At 38.3% G+C, this 23,923-nt stretch overlaps 1 protein-coding gene across 1 annotated transcript in view; it reads left to right on the top strand.

Moving 5' to 3' along the window:
* The window catches only part of LOC133992906 (transmembrane protein 163a-like), a 62,729-nt gene extending 42,401 nt beyond the window's left edge, over window positions 1-20,328 (top strand). The window contains exons 3-8 of the mRNA XM_062431702.1: window positions 2,477-2,520; window positions 3,677-3,768; window positions 7,207-7,303; window positions 14,133-14,244; window positions 15,727-15,868; window positions 16,077-20,328. Coding sequence (XP_062287686.1) covers window positions 2,477-2,520; window positions 3,677-3,768; window positions 7,207-7,303; window positions 14,133-14,244; window positions 15,727-15,868; window positions 16,077-16,137 — 548 coding nt within the window. The 3' untranslated portion in view covers window positions 16,138-20,328. The remainder of the gene's footprint in view (window positions 1-2,476; window positions 2,521-3,676; window positions 3,769-7,206; window positions 7,304-14,132; window positions 14,245-15,726; window positions 15,869-16,076) is intronic.
* Window positions 20,329-23,923: the final 3,595 nt, after the last annotated feature.

Here is a 23,923-nt window from a genome sequence, read left to right as displayed (position 1 = left end):
TGTTATACTGCATTGCCTCTTATTAAGTGTGGGCCTATCTTCCCTGCAGCAAGCTGTTCACACCTTAATTTCACAAAACAATATATTTTAAAGTAGTGTGACAAAAGTACAGTAAATCATTGCCCGTCTGATTTATTTGTATTTGGTTCCTGAATCAGTGCAATCAAAAGCACTCTTGAGTTTGGTTTAGTTTCTGGACTCTCCAGATGGGTCGGAGGCCTGGTGGAGCTCCAGAGACTCAGCTCACCCTCTGTTTGTTAGAGAGGGTGAGGGAGTGTGTACAAGAGGGGAAAGGGCAACTCTGGGTAATGGTGTCCAGGACAGAGCGACACACAGAGACAACATATGTGTATGTATGACTGTGTGTGGGCTGTCATGTGTTACACACCCACCCTGACTATGGCCAGCTGTCTTATATCAGGGGTCTGAATCAGTCTTTTCTCCTTTCCTCCTCCTCCTCATTGCACTTCCCTTTTCATTTTTACTTCAGTTACAGCCGAAAATAATCTTTATTACATCAGTGATGCTGTAAGCATCAAAAGAACTGAAATGCTGTGTAACCCGGCGAAATGCAACGTCACACCGTACCTGCCACTGCTGCAGTGGGGTAAAAAAACAAAGCAACCCACCACTCAAAATTTGACAAGTGACACAGGGATACAGAGGATGGGGAAATAAATAAAGAGACACTTGCCAAAGGAAATCAGAATCTGAGAGAAAAAGGATTTTCAGAAGTAGGCGACAAAGAATGAAGGGGGAGAAAGAGAGAGAGAGAGGGAGAGGAAGAAGATGAAAGCTCTGTTTTAGTTCAAACCAACTCCCAGCATGCACTCGAACCTCCTGTTACCATGGTGATTTAACTGCCGATATGGTGTCCCCTGAGACGCTGTCCTGAAACAGACAGAGAGAGAGAGAGAGAGGATGGGCAGGTGGGGCGAAACAGCACAGGTGTGCAAGACAAGGACTGCACTACAATAGCTGCTGTGCCTTTCACTATCACACATCCAGTCTTGTTTTCACATTTAATTATGTCTAACTTTCAACGTTAATGCCACTGTTATGTTAATAAATGTTGTGGGTTAATTGTGGGAGTAATTAGTCTACCATGAATAATCTACCAACAAAAATGATATTACTCTTTACTTGTTTTGTGTATTTACTTTTTTCCTCTTGATATTTTTAACTTTATTTTGTGTATATTCCTTGTTTATCAATGTATTTACTTATTTATTGGCCATTTGGAGGCTGTGAAACAAACTGCTAACACAACATCAACATTATTACCACATATTGTTAACACAACCAGGAGATACTCAAACGTTACTGTATATTAATTTGTACATATGTAGTTATGTTTAATATGTAGGTAGTTATACTATATATGTGTGTATGTAGTTACTATAATGTATTTATAGTTAATGTCCACCTGATGAAAATAACTTCCCTCTTCTTTTAGCTCAGTCTTGCCTCCACCAACTCCTGAGGGAAAATATGTAGCCTTTACATGACTATTTCTAACCTTCTACACACTAACTTTGCCTACAGACTGGTAGTGAATAGTGAGTGCCATCATTGCTAAACGCTACGGTGGCCCCTAAGGACAAAGCACATACAAGAGTGACATTTTACAGAGCTAGTCGCTGTGTGCTCCGGCCCACTAGGGGGAGTTTTGTATGCTTTTTGGTTATTTGTAGCTCTGGATTTGGAGCACATTTTTCTTTCATTTTTCACTTTTGTGTGTGTGTGTGTGTGTGTGTGTGTGTGTGTGTGTGTGTTTTGTCCTCTGGGGGCCACCATACAAAACAGCTGCGTGCTGCAGTTTGAAAAAAGACTGAGCTGTGAGACTGAACAGGCTGTAAAACCAGAACAGTGAGCTGAAAAACACTTAAACATCCTGTAGAGCTGAAGGGAAACTGCAAAGTCTGACGATATTTTACCTGTTGGGTTTTTCACAGCGAGCGACCTCTTTCACATCACCTCATTTCAGCCATTTCTAATAATGTTAATTGTGCAGCTTAGTGCAGCTTTAATGTTGTTGTATTAATAAAATAATGATAAAAGTTGAAATATCAAATTTAAACTCTAGATGGTTTGTTTTTTGTTTTTCTGGACCGTCTGTTGTACATCATGTATCTTATGTATAGATAACTATGCAAATGGTTAATGTGATATGAATGTGAATAGTATACTTTGTATTTTGTCGTCAGCCAAATGATTGAAATCACTAATGTCACACAAGGCTGAAAACAAATTGATCAGCACTAACTGCTGTCCCTCTCTCTCTCTCTGTGTATTTGTCTGTCTGTCTGTCTGTCTCTCTTTTTCTTTCTCTCTCTCTCTCTCTCTCTCTCTCTCTCTCTCTCTCTCTCTCTCTCTCTCTCTCTCTCTCTCTCTCTCTCTCTCTCTCTCTCTCTCTCTCTCTCTCTCTCTCTCTCTCTCTCTCTCTCTCTCTCTCTCTCTCTATCTATCTCCACAGCTGTATCGTTCATGAGACACAGTGCGTCAGCCTTCGGATTTGCTGTGAGTTCCACCTCTCTCCTCCATTTGCATTGATCAATTAGTCATAACTTTGGTCTCTGTGATTTATTAATGAATCCCAGTACCAAAGTGTTATTGGTCCCTTTGTCACCAAGGTAACAAGGCAGAGAAAAGGGACTGGGCAAAGAGCTCAGGTTCTGTCAAACTGCCTGTTGTGTCTGCTAAACACATGCAGTGGTTTTCACCTAAATAAAGCTTATTACTACATATTCAACAGAGGAAGGGATTTGGAGTGTGATTAATAAAAAAAAAACCTAGCCCTGTGAAGGAAGATGTGATTAGCATAAATGTATTAAAACATTATAAACCATAATCTGCAGTGTTAGCTATCTCTTTATTAAAGAGAGGGTTTTAATTAGCCAGTTTTAATAAAGTACCTGATGAAATGTGATTATATCACAGCTACTGATCATCAGTAACTTTAGATACTATGATCATAAAAGTTGACTTTTCTTTCTAGCTTTTACAGGTCAATGACGTGGTTTAAAAATTAAATGATAATAATCAAATTTTATGATGCAGCCTCAGAGTTGATAAGACTTTCTTTAGTCTTCTTTGAGAAAGGTCAACAAAAAAACATCAAGAACAAAATCCCACATCATGTTACAATAATCTTTATGACCTCTTGGTTATGCAATTCATTTTAAAGCAGTCACTGTGTGTTTTGTACTTCAGTACTTCAGGATCTTTAAAAGCACTCAGGCATCATAATAGATAAATAACTGAATAAGTGTAATAACTAGTGAACTTCTTATGTTTTATTATTATTATTTCCACCACACAGGATTGTAATTTGAGATAATTTTTATCACACTGATAAAATTATGTGTGTTTTTAATTCCAACACTTGATACATGACGACATTTGAAGATTTTGAGTGTGGTGCACGTAGATGTCATCAGCATTTCAGCAGGACTGAAGTGATGTAACACAACATATCGTATGTTTTAGTGTATCTAATCTAACACAAGATGTGTTGCTGCTACACAAACACAAAGATGTTAATTATGAATCGTGCTACAACCAATAGTGTGTTATTACAATGCTGCAGCTATTGCAATTACTGCTGTTAAAACTTCCAACTCAACACACTTTTTCCTCTCTTTCTTTCTGTCCTTGGTTCGAGTTTCTGCTGTAGTTTGATGCCACGCTGGACGTCATGTCATCAGTCATTGTCCTTTGGCGCTACAGCAATGCAGCCGCTGTGCACTCTGCTCACAGAGAGTATATGTGAGTACAAAGCAACATGCTGAGTTCAATTAATGTTTGATTAATGGTGACTGTGATGGAATTTTGACTTCCTTTCTACACCTGCGTCAAAGCGAGCAGAGGGTCTGCAGTCCACTCTGTATATTCATCTGTTCACTGAGCTGTCTTTCTATTATTCTGTTTATCTTTTCTCTCGTTAGTTTTGTTTATGAATCCATCCGTGTCTTAATTTATATTTCCAAAGGTGCAAACTCAACAACTAAATCTGCTCTGATGCTGTTAAAAGTGTTTTTTTTAAATCACGTATTGATTTTGAATATTTATTATGGTTGCTATGCCACAACAAATGGTGGTTGAAGTTGTAATGAAATGAAGATGAATATATATATAGAAGGGAGGATGAATGGATGCGGAGAAAATGAGGCTCAGGTTCAGGGATCTATCTCTCAGATGTCATTACTCCAGCCTACCTCCTGCTCCTCCGTCCCTCTCTGCAGCAACACACTCTCATCCTCAGCTCTCTGCATTGCTCTCTGTCATCCAACCCCTACTCACTTCTTTCAGGTCATGTACTTTCATCCAACTCCCCAGACCTGCCATCCTCAAGCTGTCCACTGGTTGTCCTTGGACTCTCCCTCCTTTCCCCATCAACAAACGTGTTCTCACTTCTCATCAGTCCTTCAGTTACCAGGCATACGCTTTGCACTCCTCACTTAATAAACAGGCCCAGATCTTTTGCTCCCTTGTCAGATCATTGTAGTTGTCATGCTGCTCTTGTCACTTCGAGCTTGTGTTACCTGGACCTGTATCGTATCTACACCTGCTTGCCTGCCTGACTGGACTTGTCCCTGTCTCATCTGTCCAACTCTTTGGACTTTATATAACTGCTATTTGGACTGTTTGGACTTGCCACCCATGCCTGTGAGCTTTCCAACCTTCTCTTTTGACAATAAGCTCAGTGAACCGTCCCTGCCTTCCTCAATTTTCTGCACTTTGGGCCCACCTGCCTGCACTCCACCGTGACAGAGGCAGTATCTAAAGAAAGGAGGAGAGGAGGGATAGGAGACATAAACCAACATAACAATGTGTCTTAGTAAGGAGCCACCATGAGCCTCCAGAATAGTGAATACTCATTTTTAAGGATTCCCAAAATCTCTGGGACTCTCCTGAAGTAATGAGCATTGCCCTTTCTCTTTTGATGGTGGTGGAGAGGGCTGGATACATGTCAATCAAAAAACTCTGATATGTGTTCAGCTCGGTTGAGATCACATACGCATACGATTCACATCAGTTTCAGTCAGTGAGCCCTTGTATGGACGCATCTACTGTACTTAATTTATTCAGGTGTTTCCTGTTTATTTCTCATGTGTGTATTCCCACTAATGAAGGAGGAGAGATTGAATTGAATCAAAGGAAGAAGAGATGTGTTAAAACTTGGGTAAGGAGACAAAAAAGGAAGATATTTAGATGATGGAGGGAGATGAAGGGTCGAGACAAATGAGAATAGGTTAACCAGGTATACTGTAAAATGGTGGGCAGGTGATTAGGTGTGTGATTGAGGTGTGGCTCTTTTTATGAGAATAATACCATTTATTAATCTAATTTATAAGCACTCAAAAGGATCATTTCAACATGTAACTCAAACCTTTAATTTCTATGTGGATATAATGGAGTTGATCTTGTACTTTAAGTGTTTAAGCACTTGGATCATTTCCCTTTTCTTATTACTTTTATAAAAACACATATATATTTCAAGCAAAGTCCTTAATAGCCCAAAATCCAGTTTGTAAAAAAAAAAAAAAAAGAATAGAAAAATCTGTCTAGTCCTTTTTGAAACTCCTGCCGAGAGAGCAATCAAGAGCATATTTGATGGATGAATCACGCAGCTAATAGGATATCAGCATCTTACTGTTTTCTCAGTCATGTTGGGCATACTTAGCCAAACAGATTAAATCATTCTGTTCAGTCTATTTCTTCATGGAAGGGAAGGGAACAATATGTTCCTCGTTGAACAAAGTCACTCACTGCATGTCCCACGTGCAACACCACTAAACACAAATCTGTCAATCCGTCAGCTCTCCGGCCGGCTGGAGCTCACGTTAGTTCATCAAGTAGCTGTCAGGTTACAAGGAGCCTTGTTGGTGTTACGGCAGCACATCTGCTTAGCACAGACTTGTCCCAGGTGATAAAAGACCAAGCTGTCACTCCACACACAAAAACACACCGGGGTATCATTAACACACATACACACACGCACACACACACAGTTGGGATTGCAGAGGTAAGCTGAGTTGAGAGAAAACTACCATTGTATGTGCATCAAGGCGATATTTTTATTTATTGGGTATTTTTTGTTATTTTATGCTGTTTTTGGTGTCTGCTGCATGTTGAAACTCAATACAATATTGACTCCAACATTAAATAAATGCGTGTCCTTAAAAAAAGTAAAAAAAAGTGTGAAGCATTTTTCAAAAAAATGCGGCAGTATTATTGCGACTAATCTCTGTAAGAATCAGTAAAGATGAAACACCCATCCACTGTACCTGTTAAGATCCTGTGTCTCTGTTCTGTAATGAGATAGATGGGAGACAGATATTGTAGTGCGTGCCTAACAGATGTGTCAGACGAGGACAGACTATGGTCAAGCAATGGAGAGGCATTGATTAAGCATCGTATTCCACTTCTTGCAAGAGCAGGGGGATGTTAAGTTTATTCCAACCCTGTGTGCGAATGTGCATACACTATACAAGCAGCATGCAGCCCCCAGAAACATTAATCTCATTGTATCCCTTATTTTTCATAATCAAAATGCCACCCTGAAGCAAAAGTCGACAAATCGTTTATTCTGCCAGCACACAGTTCCCCATTAAGTCTGTAAACAACATTCTGACTCCTACCAAACGCTGGGATTATGCTGTTTGAGAGAATGGGTTTATAAATCAGTTGTATGTATTATCAGTGAGATCAGGTAAGAAAAGGTGCATAGTTTCAGTGTTTAATTTAACTGAAGGGAATTGCTGCTTTAGTAGGCTCACCACTACACTTCCATATCATTACTAATATCATGCCATGTAATTTCTAAAGTTCTAGTGAGGAAATGTCTGTCATTCGAGCCCGGAAATAAGTTTTAATGACAACATTTTAATTTTTGTTCACTGCTTGTTCAATATTTCATGGAGGTTAATGATTTCCATCTCCATTTCTAACTGTTTCTGTCAAGTCTCTTAGAGCTTTTATTTGGTTCTTTGGGTCACGAAAATGACAAATCATCCTAATTTAAATGCAAGAGAAAGAAACTGGGCAGTGTCACTGCCCAGTTTCTTTCATTTTTCTGGAGTTTCTTTCATTTTTTGGAGGTTATTGCTTTAGTTCAACTAACTTCTTCATGGCAGGTTTAACACTTAAAGATCACACTGACTCCCAGCATTGTGCTCTCTCTCTCTGTCTGTCTGTCTGCAGAGCATGTGTAATCCTTGGGGTTCTGTTCGTTCTCTCCTCCCTGTGCATTCTTGGAAAGGCCATTCATAATCTGGCTACCAGGATGCCCCCACAAGTGGTAAGATGACACACACACTCTCACACACACACACACACCTGCCCACGCACCATATTGGACAATACTTCCGGAAATGATTCATGTCCAGTGCCAACAGGAAATGCTAATGCAAGAATTGTGACATTTAAAGGTGATGGTAACATGATCCAGACTTCCTGTCTCACACCAAGAATTAATTTGGGATTATTTTTATTTTTAAGTCCTAAACACAATCTTTCCCTAACCTAAACACAGTACTCTCTGTTGCCTTACCTTAACCACCATGCACATTAAATTACAGGAATAAGACATTTCTTTTCAATATCATCCATGGTTATACTCCGTTGTTCACTTATACGCTGCCTCCTATAAAATAGACAGTCAGATGTTTATTAAACAGTTAAACTGGTCATCACTAGCAGGTGTATTGTCACATGAATGTCATTTTAAATCTAAAAATTCTGATATATGGAATTGTAGGGTTGCTGGCAAAAAATAGAGCTCATGTCTTGGACACAACCTTTTTTGTTTTGTTGTATACACTAAACTGGGATTGATTTTAGACAGAGCCTGAGGTTTTGCAATATTGTCCAGTAACATCATTCTTTCCAGGATAAGCCTGTGCCCATATGTTTTATAATATCATTATTGGTCAATAAAACTCGAAAAAGGCCGGCAAGTGTTCATAACAGGTAGGCAGAAAAGACTGGCAGGAAAAATGGCTGCGATTCAAAAAACTGATCTGGCAGAAAATGAATGGGAATGGACCAGTTTAGATGTAGCAGGCTGAATGGGGAAGCGGAAACAGGTGTACAGAGGTCAGGTGACAGGGAATGACGTGGGAGGTGAAACTGCAGGACAGGTGGATTTGGTAGAACCTGGAATGACAGGAGAGTCAGGTTACATTCACATTACAGGCTTAAGTGGTCCAAATTCAGTTGACTGATGACTCAGATCTGCTTTTCAGTGTCAGCACTTCACAGCCTGGTAAAAAAGAACCACGTCTCCTTCTTGTTCTCATCATCTGTATTGTCTGATGACTGTTGATTGATTTGATTGTTGCACAAATAACATTATTATTATTAGTCTTGTACATACACAGCTATCATTTCAGTTCGATCTGAGCTACTATGTTACTTACAAACATGAATGTAAACCATCAACACAAAAACATTGGACCTGACTAAAAAACAGAATTGAGCATTAAGACCTCTAATGTAGACTTAGTTCATGGCAAATCAGACAGTAAAAAGAAAAAGGAAAGTGGATTAAGATTGATGTAGTGACCAGAAACATACAAAGGGAATATTGAGATGTGTGTTTACAATAGGAAAGCCTTGGAGCATTGTATGCAAGGGAAAGTTTGGAGTTTGGGAGCTTAGAGCCTGCTTACGACAGTAGTTATTTATTCAGTAAGTGCTGTTTAATTCAAGAATAAGACTTTTTCTTTTACAACCATCACCAATGTCATCATAGTGCAGCTGTTAAAACTTTGCCTTTGGCCATGTAATTTTCCACAGTATTATATGAAAAAACAGTCACAACTAATTAACCACTGTAGTGTATTTTCCCCCAATCATATAAACAATGTGTTTATGACAAAGGAGGTTACCCCTCATACACATAGAAACATATTCACATGAACGCACACTACACAAACACACATTTTTACAAACTGGCATAATGGATGAACATTTTCAAGACCCAGGAGTGTTCAATTTGGACCAATACACACACACACATACAGTATGCGTACACACAGGAGGAGCACACCATGCATATGAGCTAGGTATCTTTTTATAGCCCTGTGTCGTAGTTCTTCTGACGTCAGTATTTGTCTCCCTCCATCTGACTTTTGTTCCTTTTTCCCTCCAACAGACACGCACAGACACGTGCACACTTTCAACATCAATCCACCCCCCTAACCCCAACCCCCTCTCCCCACACCTCTCTCTAGAGGTGTTAAGACTATGAATAAGCTCCTAAAATAGTCTCATGTTTCAGTTGCTGAGGCACGGCCCAACTCTTCTATCATCACACTGTTTGGGGAGTGCCCATGTCATCCTTTCCAGTTCTGTGCTTTTAACCGTCTTACTTGGTGTGTAACCAAATAAGAGGCCATCATCTGTCCATTTCATTAACTAGTGAAGCCAAGACACAGAGGAGAGCCAGACTTTTTTAACTCCAAAAACACATTCCCCTTAAGGTTTTCTGAAATGTAGCTGCTGAGCTTGAAGATATACTCCTTCATTTTGTTAGGGCCCGATAGCACTCCAAAATCCCAAAGTTTCTTCATATTTCACCTCTGATGCTTTTAAACTCAACATAGTTCACACCTGAATTTTAAAACAGCAGTAACCTGTGAGGAAATTGTACTATTTGGCCCTATAAGAAAACCAAGTAGCCAAGTTTTAAAATTTACTGACATGAGATATAAGCAAAACGGGTACACGATCATGGCAACATTACCCCACTTAGTGCCACTGCTGGTCAAACACTCCAACTCCAAAAAAACGGTCTTTGTATAGTTAAATGTAATGCAAGTATACTGTACGTTAATGTTAAGCTTCTGCGGAGCTGTAACTAACCTGTGCTGTATACTATTTCCAATTGTGAAAATGATGCTATGCTGAAGGCCATTTTGTTATTACAACTTCTATTTTAACAGCTGAAGGTTGCTTTCTCAACCATAGTGTACACCTGCATGTAGAAGGGTTTTAACAAGTGTTTTCACAGAAAGCTGTGTATTAGTAGCAAAGTAGCAAAACAGTAGTTGGTATAATATGGATACAATACAAGTTGAGATCAAACCAAGTGTGTCTTCTTGAGAATTTAAATGTGTGTTTGATGTTGTAAAAATTGAGTCATGGAAGCTTTTTTGACCACAAATTAAAAAAAAACAAAAAAACAGACATAAAACAAGAGACGAAACTCTGTAGACTGTGTTTGATGTCCCAGTGCCATTATGTTAATAAGAAACTGTGGGTGTTAGCTCACAGAGGAGCTTCCTGACACCAGCATGAGCCTATTACCAGTGGATGTCTCCTTGACGCTCTCTCTCTCTCTCTCTCTCTCTCTCTCTCTCTCTCTCTCTCTCTCTCTCTCTCTCTCTCTCTCTCTCTCTCTCTCTCTCTCTCTCCTCATCTCTCTCTCTCTCTCTCTCTCTCTCTCTCTTTCTTCCTGTTTTTATTTCTACATCCTTCTGTGCACTTTCTCTTTCAGTCTAGATTTATGTCCTGCAAACAATCTCTGCCTTACCCAACCCAATTAAATTTTTAAAATGCATGTTTGTATGCATGGTAACATAATACAAACCTACAGAAATCTCTTTGGCCTCCATAATGAACAAGATTGTGCAATGCTATGGTATTATTCTTGGCATGTTACCTACATCTAATGGATTTTCAGTTTAAGAGTGATCTCAGCCATCTGACTATGTCATTGTATGGAAAATACACAGTCACATACGCGGTCGCAGGCTTCGTGGTTTGGCGTAATTTGTAGAAAAAGTTTTAGATGATAGGTTCATCTCATTCTCTGCTTCATTTATCTGGTCTCTCTACTTTCCTCTTCAACCACCTCACTCATTATCTTTTGCCATTCTCTGTCTGTCCCCTCCCTCCAATTTATCACCATTCACCAACGCCTTTCACCATTTCCCTCGCCCCTCTTTCATCATCATATCCAACTCTTTCTCTGTTTCTTCTCATTGCAAGCTCACCTCGTCTGTCTCCCTCCATTACCACATCTATTGTCACTACTCGTTCACTGGTCGTTTTCAGATTCTTATTTCGCTCATTCATAGGCTCTTTCTTTCTCAGCACCCACCTTTAGGCTTTTTGGTAGAAACAGGCTTTCTCACTGAAGTCTTCATCAAATAGCAGTCAGAGGTGATTTATCATACCAGCAGTGATCTTTTTATGTGTGACAGAATGAGTCAGATACAAATTAGGACAAGAACATGAAAAAGGGAACATTTAAGAGGGATTGAAGAACCTGCGGTGTGAATATGATGTTTCTAGTTGAAGGTGTTATTGACTAGGGTGGAAGATAACAGCAGTGGTACATTATGAATAGAGCACAATGTCACTACCTTGTAGTATTAAACTGTAAAATCCCAATGAGTGGACAAAGGGTGTGAAAAATCAGGAATTTTGATTCGCGTCACGTCCAGGCTTGCTGCTCTCATGGCAAGATGTCTGTGTCTAGTGCCTGATTAAACACAGAGGGCTGAGATCGGCTCCCCCAGCTGCTGTGCTGGAGAGAGAGAGGGCATCAAACACAACATACACACTCACACTGATGCAATAAATATACAGTAGCCTACATATAGTACATGCATGCACATGCAGTCACACATTGTTCTGTAATCTCGCTTTCATGCAGTCTGTTCTCAGATCTTGATCTCAATGACATTTCATCAATAATAAAAAAAGCCTAAAAATTTAAACATGGGATCACCAGTGAGGAAGACAAAGGGTTCACTCGATTGCCTCCTTCAGCCTAATGAAAACATACAGTACATGTACAGCAACAGATAAAAACAAAAAAGTATTACATAGAAAGACAAGTACAGCAAATACAAAGATTCTGGACAACAGCATTGGTCAGCAAACATGAGCTGCATGTAAAACTAGATTTAAAATGATCAACTACAGTGTTATATTCAACTTTTTAGGTCCCAACCGTGTAATACACACTAATTCAACACAAGCTCTTTCTTATTCTACAGCCATCAAATCTCAGTAAATGGGATTAGAAAAGGGGATTAATAGGGGATTGATAAATTACTAGTTGACAAGCAATTAAAAGCTCAAACACAGAGGAAGCTGATGTTGGTAGACCAAGGCCGTGTCTGAAACAAACAGAAAGCAGCACGGTTTGAGGCTGAAGCCAATGTCAAAGTACCTTAAAGAGCAATGTCTGTAGTTGCTGGCTCCAAATGACTCCCATTCAAAAAGTTTCAAGAAATGCTAAGACAACAATTTTTCATGTAGTCATTAGGGCCTCAATCACTTTATTCAGGCCTTCTTATAAGTGGGCTGGTGGTCCTTTGTAAATGATTGTTCCATTAATAAGATTTGAAGACTTATAGCAGGCTTTGATGTTATTAGCACAATTTAGCTTAAGTAGCTAATGTTAAGTGTGTAGCCCTCCATGTTTCCAGCGAGCTAGTGTCAGCTTCAGTCCGAAATAGTGGAGCGCGTGATTGGTAAGGTTCTGGCTCCAAATGGAAAAGATATAACGGATTATTAGCAGCAACTCTGAGCTCAAAACTGGTTCCTGTACAAACCAATTTGTGGTGTCACACCTAACTACATCCATTTTTTTTACAGTCTAGTCTGAAATTACTTCCTATTTACTAGATAGTTCACTATATTCACCTTCCGTATATTTGCCATTTTATTTGAGTGATTAAATTTTGAGTGTGAATTTTTAGTATACACAAAAATTGGCATATACACTACTACAGTGCAAATGTGAATTACCATCATGTGACTTTACACTTGCCAGTGATGCAAAATGATGATTCTTGCAGAGTTAACTATTGGCTGCCATGTAGAGAATTGTAACTGAATGAACAAGGGAGTGATTTAATAATTACAGATGGTTTTTTTCACACCAGACCTGTCATAGTAGGAAAAAGTGTTACTAATAACATTAACAATGGTTCTGTTCTATTGAAGTATCCCAGATAGCCTTGACATAGTAACAATGAGCCAGCATGCACAATACTAGGACCCTGAAACTGCAGCAGCTATGAATGATTCACAAACAACAGTTTTTCTACTGTGAAATATCCAAATATCATATTCAAATCATAATTAGCCTGCTCACCCACTTTTGCAGGTTGAAGGTCTTCCACCCAAAACAGGTGCAAAAAATGACACAAAATAAGAGAAAGCATAGTAGCAAGATAGAAAGTCATGTTAACAAGTTAATAATTCAATCCAATAGATAACAGCAATATGACATGAAGTTAAAACGATCAATAACATCAAATATGGTAGCAGAGAAATAAACACTCATCTAAGTTCCTTTTATAAAGAGGGACAGTAGAAGTTCAGATAAAGACCAAACAAACAGCACAAACATTTAGAAACCAAATGTGTTAGAGCTGCTGTAGCTTACTTTTGTGTGTATTTGGTGGGTTTTTTTTGGCAAAAGGGTTTGACTACAACACCAAACCAGGATAATATTACATCTGTGTGTGCAAGTAGAGGTCCACAGTAACCAACACTGGTGTACACTAGTTGGTTGGTTGGTTGGTTGGTCACAAAGTTTAATTTTATTCAAATGTGTTGCAAAAAGTGTGTCAAAGGGCTGAAAAGGTGAAGTCTAATTAAAAGAGTTGGGTTTTTTTCCTTCATATATGTGTTGCCTCTTGTCCCAGTTTCTGTCTTTCCTCCTCTCTCCTCCTCGCCATTGTGTCATTCCCCCCCGTTGGGCCAATTAAATCTGATAGCTAGATACTCTGGGGTCAAGTGTTAGTTTTTGCTGAGTCTGTTTGAGACTCTAGTTGAAAACAGGCCCTGACTTCACTTAGAGGCGTTGTCTGTATGACCTTGGGTTGATGCATTCAAGTCAAGTCTGTATTTATTATTAATGGTTAAGCTGAAAAAAAAGAAGTTTTGTGGGTCACTCTGTCTGGCTGATAATGTTGGTGCTGTCTGCTTTACAGCTACTGTGTACATTTTTTCTCATGTTTGTTTTCTCTCCTTTTAATTAATCCAACACATTTTTACCAGAGATTATCATACAAATAATCTGCTCCTTCTCTCCTTGCCTCTGTTTTTTTCTCCCCCCCCCCCCCCCCCCCCCCCCCTCCTCTCTCTCTCTCTCTCTTTAGGATGACTTCCTCTACAGTGTGTCCATAGTGAGCGGGTTCACATGTGCTTTGTTGGCTATAGCCAAGTTCATGCTGGGAAGAGTGCTGACAAGCCGGGCACTTATCACTGATGGTAGGACACACACACACACATACATGCACACACACTCACAAACAATATTAAATATAAATAAAGGAAAAACATACTAAGAGCTCATTACAAAGCCGACACAGTGCTACAGAATGGCATTGGAAAAAAAGTACTTGACTCATCCACTGTTTCTCATAACTCATTATTAGTATTTCTGTTTCCTTAGCCATTCTGTGTCTCTGTCCTGCTAACGACACAAAGACGCCTCCCTCTCTCATGGGCTCAGTTTTTAATGACAAGTACTTAGTTTTGGGGGAGAATAGTATGGTATTAAAAGTTATTTTTGCCCAATGTAGTGTTGAGTGAAAATGTATAGAGATAATGAGATGATGCCCAACAGGAAAAAGAACAAACTAAAATATAGTTGAAACTATGTGCATTAATTTTCATACAGTAATATCATATATGAATATAATCATATTACAATTCGAATTTAAATTTGTATTAAAATTACTTTCAAATAATGTTGAATTGATTGAAAAGTGGTAGAAGATGTATTATGATTCTTTCAGTATAATTATACAGTAAATAACCCAATATAAAATGCTTTCAAGTACAAGTATAGATGTATGTATGTGCTCAAAATCATCAAAAAAGTATCTAAAGCACGCATTGTAGAAGTGTTAAAGTATTTTATGTTATTGGAATATTGCTCCTAATGCATTAATATGTTTTCAAAATCTTACTCAGCAAAAATAAACAAACAGTACTTATAAATAAATGTCAGATAAATGTAGTACACCCATCTTTGAAATGTAGTAAAGTAGAAATATTAAGTAAAATTAAAAAAATACCTGAGTCAGGGTTAAGGTTTGAACACAGCAGCCTTAAACACAGAGAGAAAACAAAGAGATATAAACAAATAATGCAAATAATTCAAACCAAAAATCACAAAAAGGTGTGTGAGAGAGAGAGAGAAAGGGAGAGAGAAAGAGAGAATTGCAGATAGGTTATGACCCTCTGGCTGCTCATAGATATATGCACGTGAACAAAAGTACAGAAAACACACACTCACACACCCACACTGCTCTCCCTAAGTCTCACAGCACACAGGACATCAATCCAATAAACCTGAGGTTGCTGTTCTTAGAGCCTGGATTTATTTCCCACAAGACTATACACTTACTGCAGGCAAGACAATAACCTACTACGCTAGCTTTCACACAAGGAGAAATGTAATTATGAAAAAAGTCAGCCACTATACAGAGCAGGGTGATTCAAACACAACAGCTATAATCTATAATTACTCACGATACAGCTGTTTATAACTGACTTTTAAATTATGAGCCATCTGACTCTTCTATGATAAAGATCTGTTTAAGTATCTGCTATAACAACAATTACAGCAAAGAAGATATTTATATCATGGTTTTTTCTATCGGTTTTGCAAATGGACAGCCCCTTAAGATATACAGTAAATCAGCACACAAAACATTTAACACATATTTTCTGTTTTTTTTTTAGGGTTTAACTCTCTGGTTGGTGCCATCATGGGATTTTCCATTCTGATCAGCGCTGAAGTCTTCAAGCACCACGCTAGTGTCTGGTTTCTGGATGGCACCATTGGAGTTCTCATTGGACTCATCATTTTGGCATATGGGGTCAAGTAAGAGATAAACCAATTTGTTTGACCCATTGACTGACTTCTGTTGAATCCATGTGAGGCCTCAGTTGTATCCTTTGTGTGCCGTGACAACTTGACAGCTCTGTACTTGCTAAGACGATAAGACAAGCTTCAGACTCCTCCCTGCTGTTTGCATGTACTGAAGCTGCAAGGTTCGCTCTCTAATAAGACCTTGTTTCTGTCTCCGTAGACTTTTGAAGGACATGGTGCCCCGTGTGAGGCAGACGAGGAACTACGAACGTTTTGAGTGAGAGACCCGAGTGTGTTGACCAGACGAGCAGGTTCACACACACACAGACACACACACACACATACACCTGGCTGCCTCCTGCCCTCCGCCCTCTTCTCTCTGTCATTTCACTCGCATATACATTCATGTCGTCACACAGGAATATATACACATACGCTGTATATACTGTACATAGCACATTCGTACATTCAGACATAAACAAACACACATGCATGCACACACACACATACATACATGTCTGAGAGACTCTGAGGGAAAAAGACATAATTGAAGACCTCCCTGTGGCACTTCAGCTATTTCTTTTCTTTTTCCAGTCTCCTTTATCTCCATTTTTTGTTCATAAAAAACGCCAATTGAGTATTACACAGCGAATAAGGAAAAAGAGAGATGCAACGTGGATGAGATGCTCAAGAACTGAGGCCGCTGTCTTCTAACAAGAGTCATGGATTTGTTCAACCCGGACATCGATGTCTGCTTTCTCACCATCACAATTTGTCCTCTCCAGGAAACTACTGTATGTTGATCAGCAAGGTTCATACACTCATGTAGGGGAGTGAATATACTGGGGATCAAAATGAAAATTCACCAAAATTATGTAGATTTTACTGAAATGAAAGATACATTATTTTTTCCAAGGTTATTCACTTGGGGAAATATATACGAGAAGTTTTTTTGTTTTTTTTCCTAGTGTCTCTCTATCCTGTCTTAATTAAGAATATGCATTTTTATTTTTAACTTCTCCTCAAATGTTATCTATTATTAAGAGCAGATGTCCCTGCCCTGAAAGGGAGAAAGAGACTCAGACAGAGAGCATATAAGCAGCGCTGAGTCAGCAAACACTGCTTTCTCTGTGCGTACAGGAAGGTGAAAAACATCAGTGAGCAGTCAGGTCAGCCTTAATATAGAAACTCTACAACTAAAAGTAAACACAAGTAAAGAGGACAAGAGACACTAAGGACAAATATTTGCCATTTAATGGCGATAAAGTGAACTGCACAAACCTAAAAATAGTCTGGTTTCTATTGCATTTCATAGCTTACTGTATGTGATGTGTTCAAGCACAGACTAGCAAACTTTCCCTCTATCATTGGTGTTAGCCGACAGTTGACAGTTTAGTGCAGTTTTGATGTTAACACAATGATGGGTAATTACAATCTATCAAATAAATTATTCCAGGGTATTTATCCTGTTTTGTCTTAACTGCTGTATCTGACTTTATGTTTCATTGCCATATCTTGTTCATGTTTCTGACTTGTTTACAAACACACACACCTTAGTCAGTTTTTTAACCTTTTTATTTTTATTTTTTTTACTTGAAACATAATAAAGTTGACATGGTGTGCTAGGCAATAACTAACAAGTGAAGAATAGTAATCCAATCCAAGGTTTATAAAGGTGACATGGTTGAAAAACACATCAATGTTTATGTGGTGTTTTTTCTGTAACACCTTTTCAGGCTTAGATAATTAATCGATGTAAAAGCACTAAACACCAGAAATGTTGCTATATTCCTGTTATTTATCATTTGCTGAACAGAATGTTGAACTGTTGTGGTATTTATTATTTTCATTTGAGTGTTTCCTTCTTTTTTTTCTCTCTTGTTTTGACTGCAAAGTTCATTTGGAAAGTTGGAAAAGATTAAGTCTCAAACCGTAGATGAAACTAAGCACAATGACAAAGATAAAGCAGCCTGGGAGAATATCATTTACATTGCATATCATTACAAATTTTGCAGAGACAGTGTTTTCTTCTGTGTCTGCTTACCAGCTTATTTTTTTTCTGCATGTTCATCATCATTATTGTCATTCATTATGATGTGCAATGAGCAGAATGTAAATACAAACCATACCATCTGCTAATATGTTACACTGTTTGGCTGCATCGGTAACAAAAGTCACAAATAGTCATAGTACTTTATGGCCAACATTAGTAGGCTTTTTTGGAGTAGACAGCTTAAAGTACCGGATGATCAGTGTTGCATAGTAAAAATGTTTACTCTATAGTGCTTATATACTGTAAATGTTGTTTTACATATTACTGTAGATTATTGGTGAAATGAGATGACAAGTCTTACTGTAAGTTTTTGCACTGTAAGTGAAAATTCTCTGATTGGATGTAGGTGTGATCTAATAGAGCTGTCCAAGGCTCAGCTATGTTTTACAATTTCACTTTTATCACTCATCAGCAGATGTCAAATAAAGAGCTGATTACCAAGCCAGTCATAATTTATATAATTGAAACTGGAGTTAAACGCGAGCACAGCAGTTGTTGTTCCCTCAACAGTTTACCTGATGGCACAAATCAGTATTATTTACTGACCTTTAGAAACTGCAGGTGTCATAAACTCAAACATGAGACCATCCAGAATATTTTAGAAAAACATAGAACATTAAAAAAATAAAATAAAGAGTAAATACTGAATATTGCGATACTCTATATATCATTTAGATTTAATGAGATTTGGAGGAATAACTTGATTGATATTTCTGTCTAACAGAAGCACCTCAAAATAATAAATTACATTTATGAAACTAAATTCCACGGATTGATTTTTATACAAATTCATTCTCATAAATTAAATAAGAAATAAATGGATGTAAATAATTTATAGGTGCTGTGTTCACAAACAGCTATTAGATGAGCTCACTACCTATGATAAAAAATGATCAGTATCTTAAGTGAAGTAAACTGATGATTGTACAGAAGTGTTTGTGGCCTGGTCTCTTCAGCTATCCAGAGTGCTTGTGAGCCACCTTCTGGTTGGAAACCACATAACAGGAGTTTTAATCAGTATTCAGTGCACTGGATCCTCGGGAGAGAGTCTAAATTTATCCCAGGCTTGAAAACCGCTACAAAGCCTTGGACAGTTATTCTAAAGGGGGCCCACATCCACTCTACACTGTAATTATCAACTCCTGAGTAACACATACTGGAAAAGGTGCAAAGTTATTATATTATCTTTAGTTCTATCGTGTGAAGAATAAGTAGTAGCTATAAATTGAAGGTGTGAATGAACTCACACCTCTTCAACTCACCAACAGCACACAGATTTGTAATGTTTCCCTCTCTGACGCATAGAAGACAATCTTTACAATGACTTTTACAAGCAAAGCACAGAGTTTCCGTGCTCAAACCAATACATAAGGCACAGAACACACTTGAAGAATCATCAATCAGTCTCTGTAACTGTAACTGTATGCTTTACTAGCTCTATTGCTTTTATGGTTAACTATTGTGTTTGGATAAGCCGGAGACAATTTTGATCTTGGTAACAAAGTCCTTTCTACCTCTCTTCTTTGCACTTTGTTTTGTTTTCGCGCCATTTCTCTTGTACACATTCATGCTAGAGAAATTGTGGCCCTGGCCATCTTTACACTCCCTAATAATGGGTGATCTATAGGAGCTGTTACACAAACTGTAAATCACCCGCTAAGTGCAACAGCTGATTACCAAAAGAATATGTAAAATGTAACTATATACCCATGATCACCAGAGTTGTGGTTGCATTTCATTCATCGAAAATGTGATTCCTCAGCTGTCCCATGAAATGTTCCAATCCTCACACTCCATTTCATTATAATAGAGGTTTGTGAAACAAAGACCTCTGAACTTGTATTTCTTGTTCATACAAATCTCTTATCATTTGAGAAATATGAAGTGGTATAAAATCTCAATCCATTTCATTGTCATTAAAATAGAGACCTATCCCAATCAGTTCAGCAGCTTGATGAACTGTGTCAAATTATTGAAGCCATTAATCCACTTTTCTTACACATATATATATCGTTTAATTGTACTTACTGGTGAATGGATTTATCATCATCAGCCCTAAAATGGCACCAAATCATTCATTTTACTTAATTTCACTAAATTGTGACAGCAATACTAACCACTTCTCTATTGCTTTAGGCTTTGCATGGGCTTGTAAAAACCCTTCAGTGGTTACAGATGCATTGAAACTACACACACACACACACACACACACACACACACACACACACACACACACACACACACACAAACACGGAAAGATGTAATTGAATTTCCAACAAATCTGACTATGTAACAGCATTATTAATTGTCTGTTTGTACAGTAATAACATCAGTGGTATTACAGATGATGTAAACACCATTTATTTATGTAAAAGAACAATGAAGTATCTCTTTGTCAAAGAGCAAAGTTTTATTGATTAATAAAGTTTTATCCTGCTTATTCATCAGCAATCTTTGAGACATGATTCGGTTTTTTTTGTAAAACAGCACAACATCCATTATGGAAGGCTTTGTCCAACCATGTTAGTAATACATAAAATGGGAACATATATCTACAGAGTGAAAAACTTGACGGTGAGTTACCATGTGAACAAACATAAACCCCATCCCACTAACTCCAAGTCACAGGGTCAATATAAAAATATCACATATCACAAGGATGAAAAAGTACAGGTAAACATTTAAATTATAAATATGTGGCATCTCTTATATGACAACTGCTTTGCATGTTTTAAATGTCTTCAGGCAAAATAAGTTATTCATGTTAATCACAGAGATTTTCATTATTGTGTGCATGGAAACTCAGAATCATTAGCAGAAATAAACATCAGCCAGCGACAATGTGGAAAACAGATTGGTAAACAATAAGTGTATGCTGAGCAGCTGAGCAGTTTCCAAAACATTTCAACAGATGAATAAATGCTGTCGTTACATAAGCAAAACAGTAATCCTAGTGAATTAGTCACACTTGTCTCAGTCATTGTAAATTACACTTTTCACGGATAAAATACTTTGTTTTCTTCACTATTATATGAACATTAAGCAGTTGGACATTGGCTGCGTGAACAGTTTAGTGTAATGTGGCATTAAATTGAGTGAAATTCAGGTTGTGCAGGGGTAAAGCCCTCAAGCAGCAAGGCATGATACTGACCCTGTGCAACTGTTTAACATCTGTTTTATATCCAACATTCACATCATGAATCTGTGCAGAGCTGCACTTACAAAATGTTGTGTAGGCCACAGTCACATATCAGATTATAACACACAATCATGCATTTGCTAAGCGTTACTTTGGAAAGATTAGTAAAAAATTGATGCATGTTAGACATTTTCTACTTTGATATGTTCTTCTCTGATTCAATTGCACACCTTTGCATCATTATTTCCTGCATTTAGCTGCTGCTGACGAGATAATGTTAATTATATCTCAAAGAGACAAGTAGAAAAGGGAGCTCATTACCTTTACCTTTTTTCAGGTTCACAGGACACCGTGAAATACCCAGGACATCATTAACAGCCTGGCAGTGGCGGAACTGTAATGTCTGGATCAGACTAATGCTCACTCCCGTTGAGTCAGCAAATTAAGTGGCTGGGAGTAGTGGATGAGTGCCCAAAGGCTATGCATACAGCAAGTCCAGCTGAACTGTGTAATGTATTTATTTAAAGTCAGATCCGCCCCAATCAGGCAAAAAAGACAAAACACAAACAATAAAAACACAGTGCACACAGTGACAAAATATTAGGGGACTAAACTATGACTTTTAAATAAATGCTGTAACTGAGAAATAAATGGAAACGTAGCTTGAAATGAATATTCATTGGTAAATTGTACAGATCGGAAACATTACTTTCGTGACTTGTAGAAACATGCAAACTTCACCTGTAAGATGTCAAGAATCGAACCTGCATGGAGACTTCTTGCTGTGAACTGAGCAGGTTGGAAATGGCCATGAGGTGCTGCTGTACTTTGATCTAAAATTGACTTTTACATCAGATCCTTATCGTAGTCTCTACAGGGGTAGATGTGAATCAGAGACACAGCTGAGTAGCAGAGGATCAGACAATGTTTACAGTTGTTGTAGCCTGGGAGCACTAAGTGATCATGAGAAAGCTCTGATGTTCGACTATCTACGCTGTAGCTGAAAACAGCTACAGCTGAAAAGGAGAAGAAATCATCAGAAGCTGTGTAACATGTAATAAAATCAGCATGTAATTCAAATGTTGATGCACGATTTCATCTCAGCATGTTAAGGAGGTGTGAAACCAGAGATGAGTGGATCTGAATGAATTCTATTGCAGAAGAGCTCTCACTCAAAATTAAGTCTGTAATGCTGTGCTAACAAAATAAGCAAAGCCTTTGGAGGACAATTTTCCTCAACTCAGGGAAAAATGGACCCATCTGGTGTCTCTTCCTTTGTTACTCTTCTGTCCTTATTTTTTCTAACTTGACAACTAACTGTCACCAGCTATGTTCCCATGTACCCATGTTCATGGGTCATACAGGCAAAAGGTCATTCCAGGAATGAGAGGCTGCACTGAGGCAAAAAGCCAAAGCAGGAAGGTAAAAGGTTTCCTGTGTAGGCTGTGAGAGCTTAGATATATAGTATCCCACAGTAGCTTTGATCTTGAACACAGAATATTTGTGTTTTCCACCACCTCTAACATGCTTGTTTACAGGATGTGGCTGCCTCTGACTTTAAAACCTAGAGCGTGCTCACTGGAGGCCAGCTCCTATTGCTGCTGCAGAAGTCTAGGAGCTTAAGGTGAGAACATGAGAAGAAGGAAATACATTTCTACTCGTGCTTTTCTAATTTCAAAACTAATCCTCCCTATCCTTTTTCAAACCCCTTCAACCTACGTTTCTGTGATCTGTTTTTCAAAAAGCATTAACCCTCTGGAGCATCCCATCATAGGTAAACTCATAGGGAAAGTAGGGCTCAATCTGAGATATAACAAGTACTTCTAGTGGAGTGGAGTGCAATGAAAATATAATCTAGGGAGGGAGCTGGGTCCAAATTTGTTTGCTACTCTGGTGTCATCAAGCTGCATCTCCACTGATGCATACGTGACACCACACATGTCCTCACACTCTGACTGAGGATAGCACTCCTGTCTTGTACATGTCATCCATATGCATGGCTCTCATATGGCCTCAGTCTAAGGATGCTAGGATGTCAGCCACAAAGATTATATATCTGCCATTTATTTATATCTTCCTAACTATATATATTTGTTGTCTAACATTGACAGTGGCTTGTTTGAACTGCTAACTCATCCTTTGATTGAAAAAAAAAGTCTGTATGTTGTGGTTGGTTTAATGCAGGAAGACTATTAATGTTTGATGAGTGTCAGATTATTTTAAGTGCGTCAGTTTTAAAAAATGCTGTCTGACCTCTCTGGTGTTGGGCTGAGTTCAGGCTACACAGTGAAGGGTCTAAGCTGGAGTACAGGAAAGCACAGCTATAAGCTTCTGGAAAAGACAACCACACAAAAACCTGCAACAAACCACAAATACAAAACTGTTCAAAATATCCTGATGCTGAATAATCACATGGTGTGTGCAAGTCAATATGATTAACTCATGCACTTCTTTACTGTGACCACATGGTGCCAGCAAACACCAGCACATGAGTGATGCATACTTACACTTCAGTACTAAGACCAGTGGTCACCGACCCGCATGTTTTAGGTATCTCTCCACTCTAACACACCTGATTCTGATTATTAACTCGGAGAGAATTGGGCTCAATAACACAATCTTATTTAGTGTTATTGTCTGTCTGCTTCTTTTCTGCTGACCTTCTCTCTTAACAACCTCTACACTGAATCAGATCTTCATTTCACTCTACACAATATTTTATCTTTCTAACTTTTATATTGCTATCCTGAACTAAAATGTAATGTCTGTGAGAGTGTTTTTTTGTTTTTATTTGAAGCTTGAAATAAATAATTTGTGTAAAACTACATAATATGATCAGTTGGGAGAAACTTTATCTTTTTTGATATCTAACTCA

This window comes from Scomber scombrus, chromosome 13 (genome assembly GCF_963691925.1).
Source record: "Scomber scombrus chromosome 13, fScoSco1.1, whole genome shotgun sequence".
NCBI lineage: Eukaryota > Metazoa > Chordata > Actinopteri > Scombriformes > Scombridae > Scomber > Scomber scombrus.
This window is presented reverse-complemented; position numbering and strand designations above follow the sequence as displayed.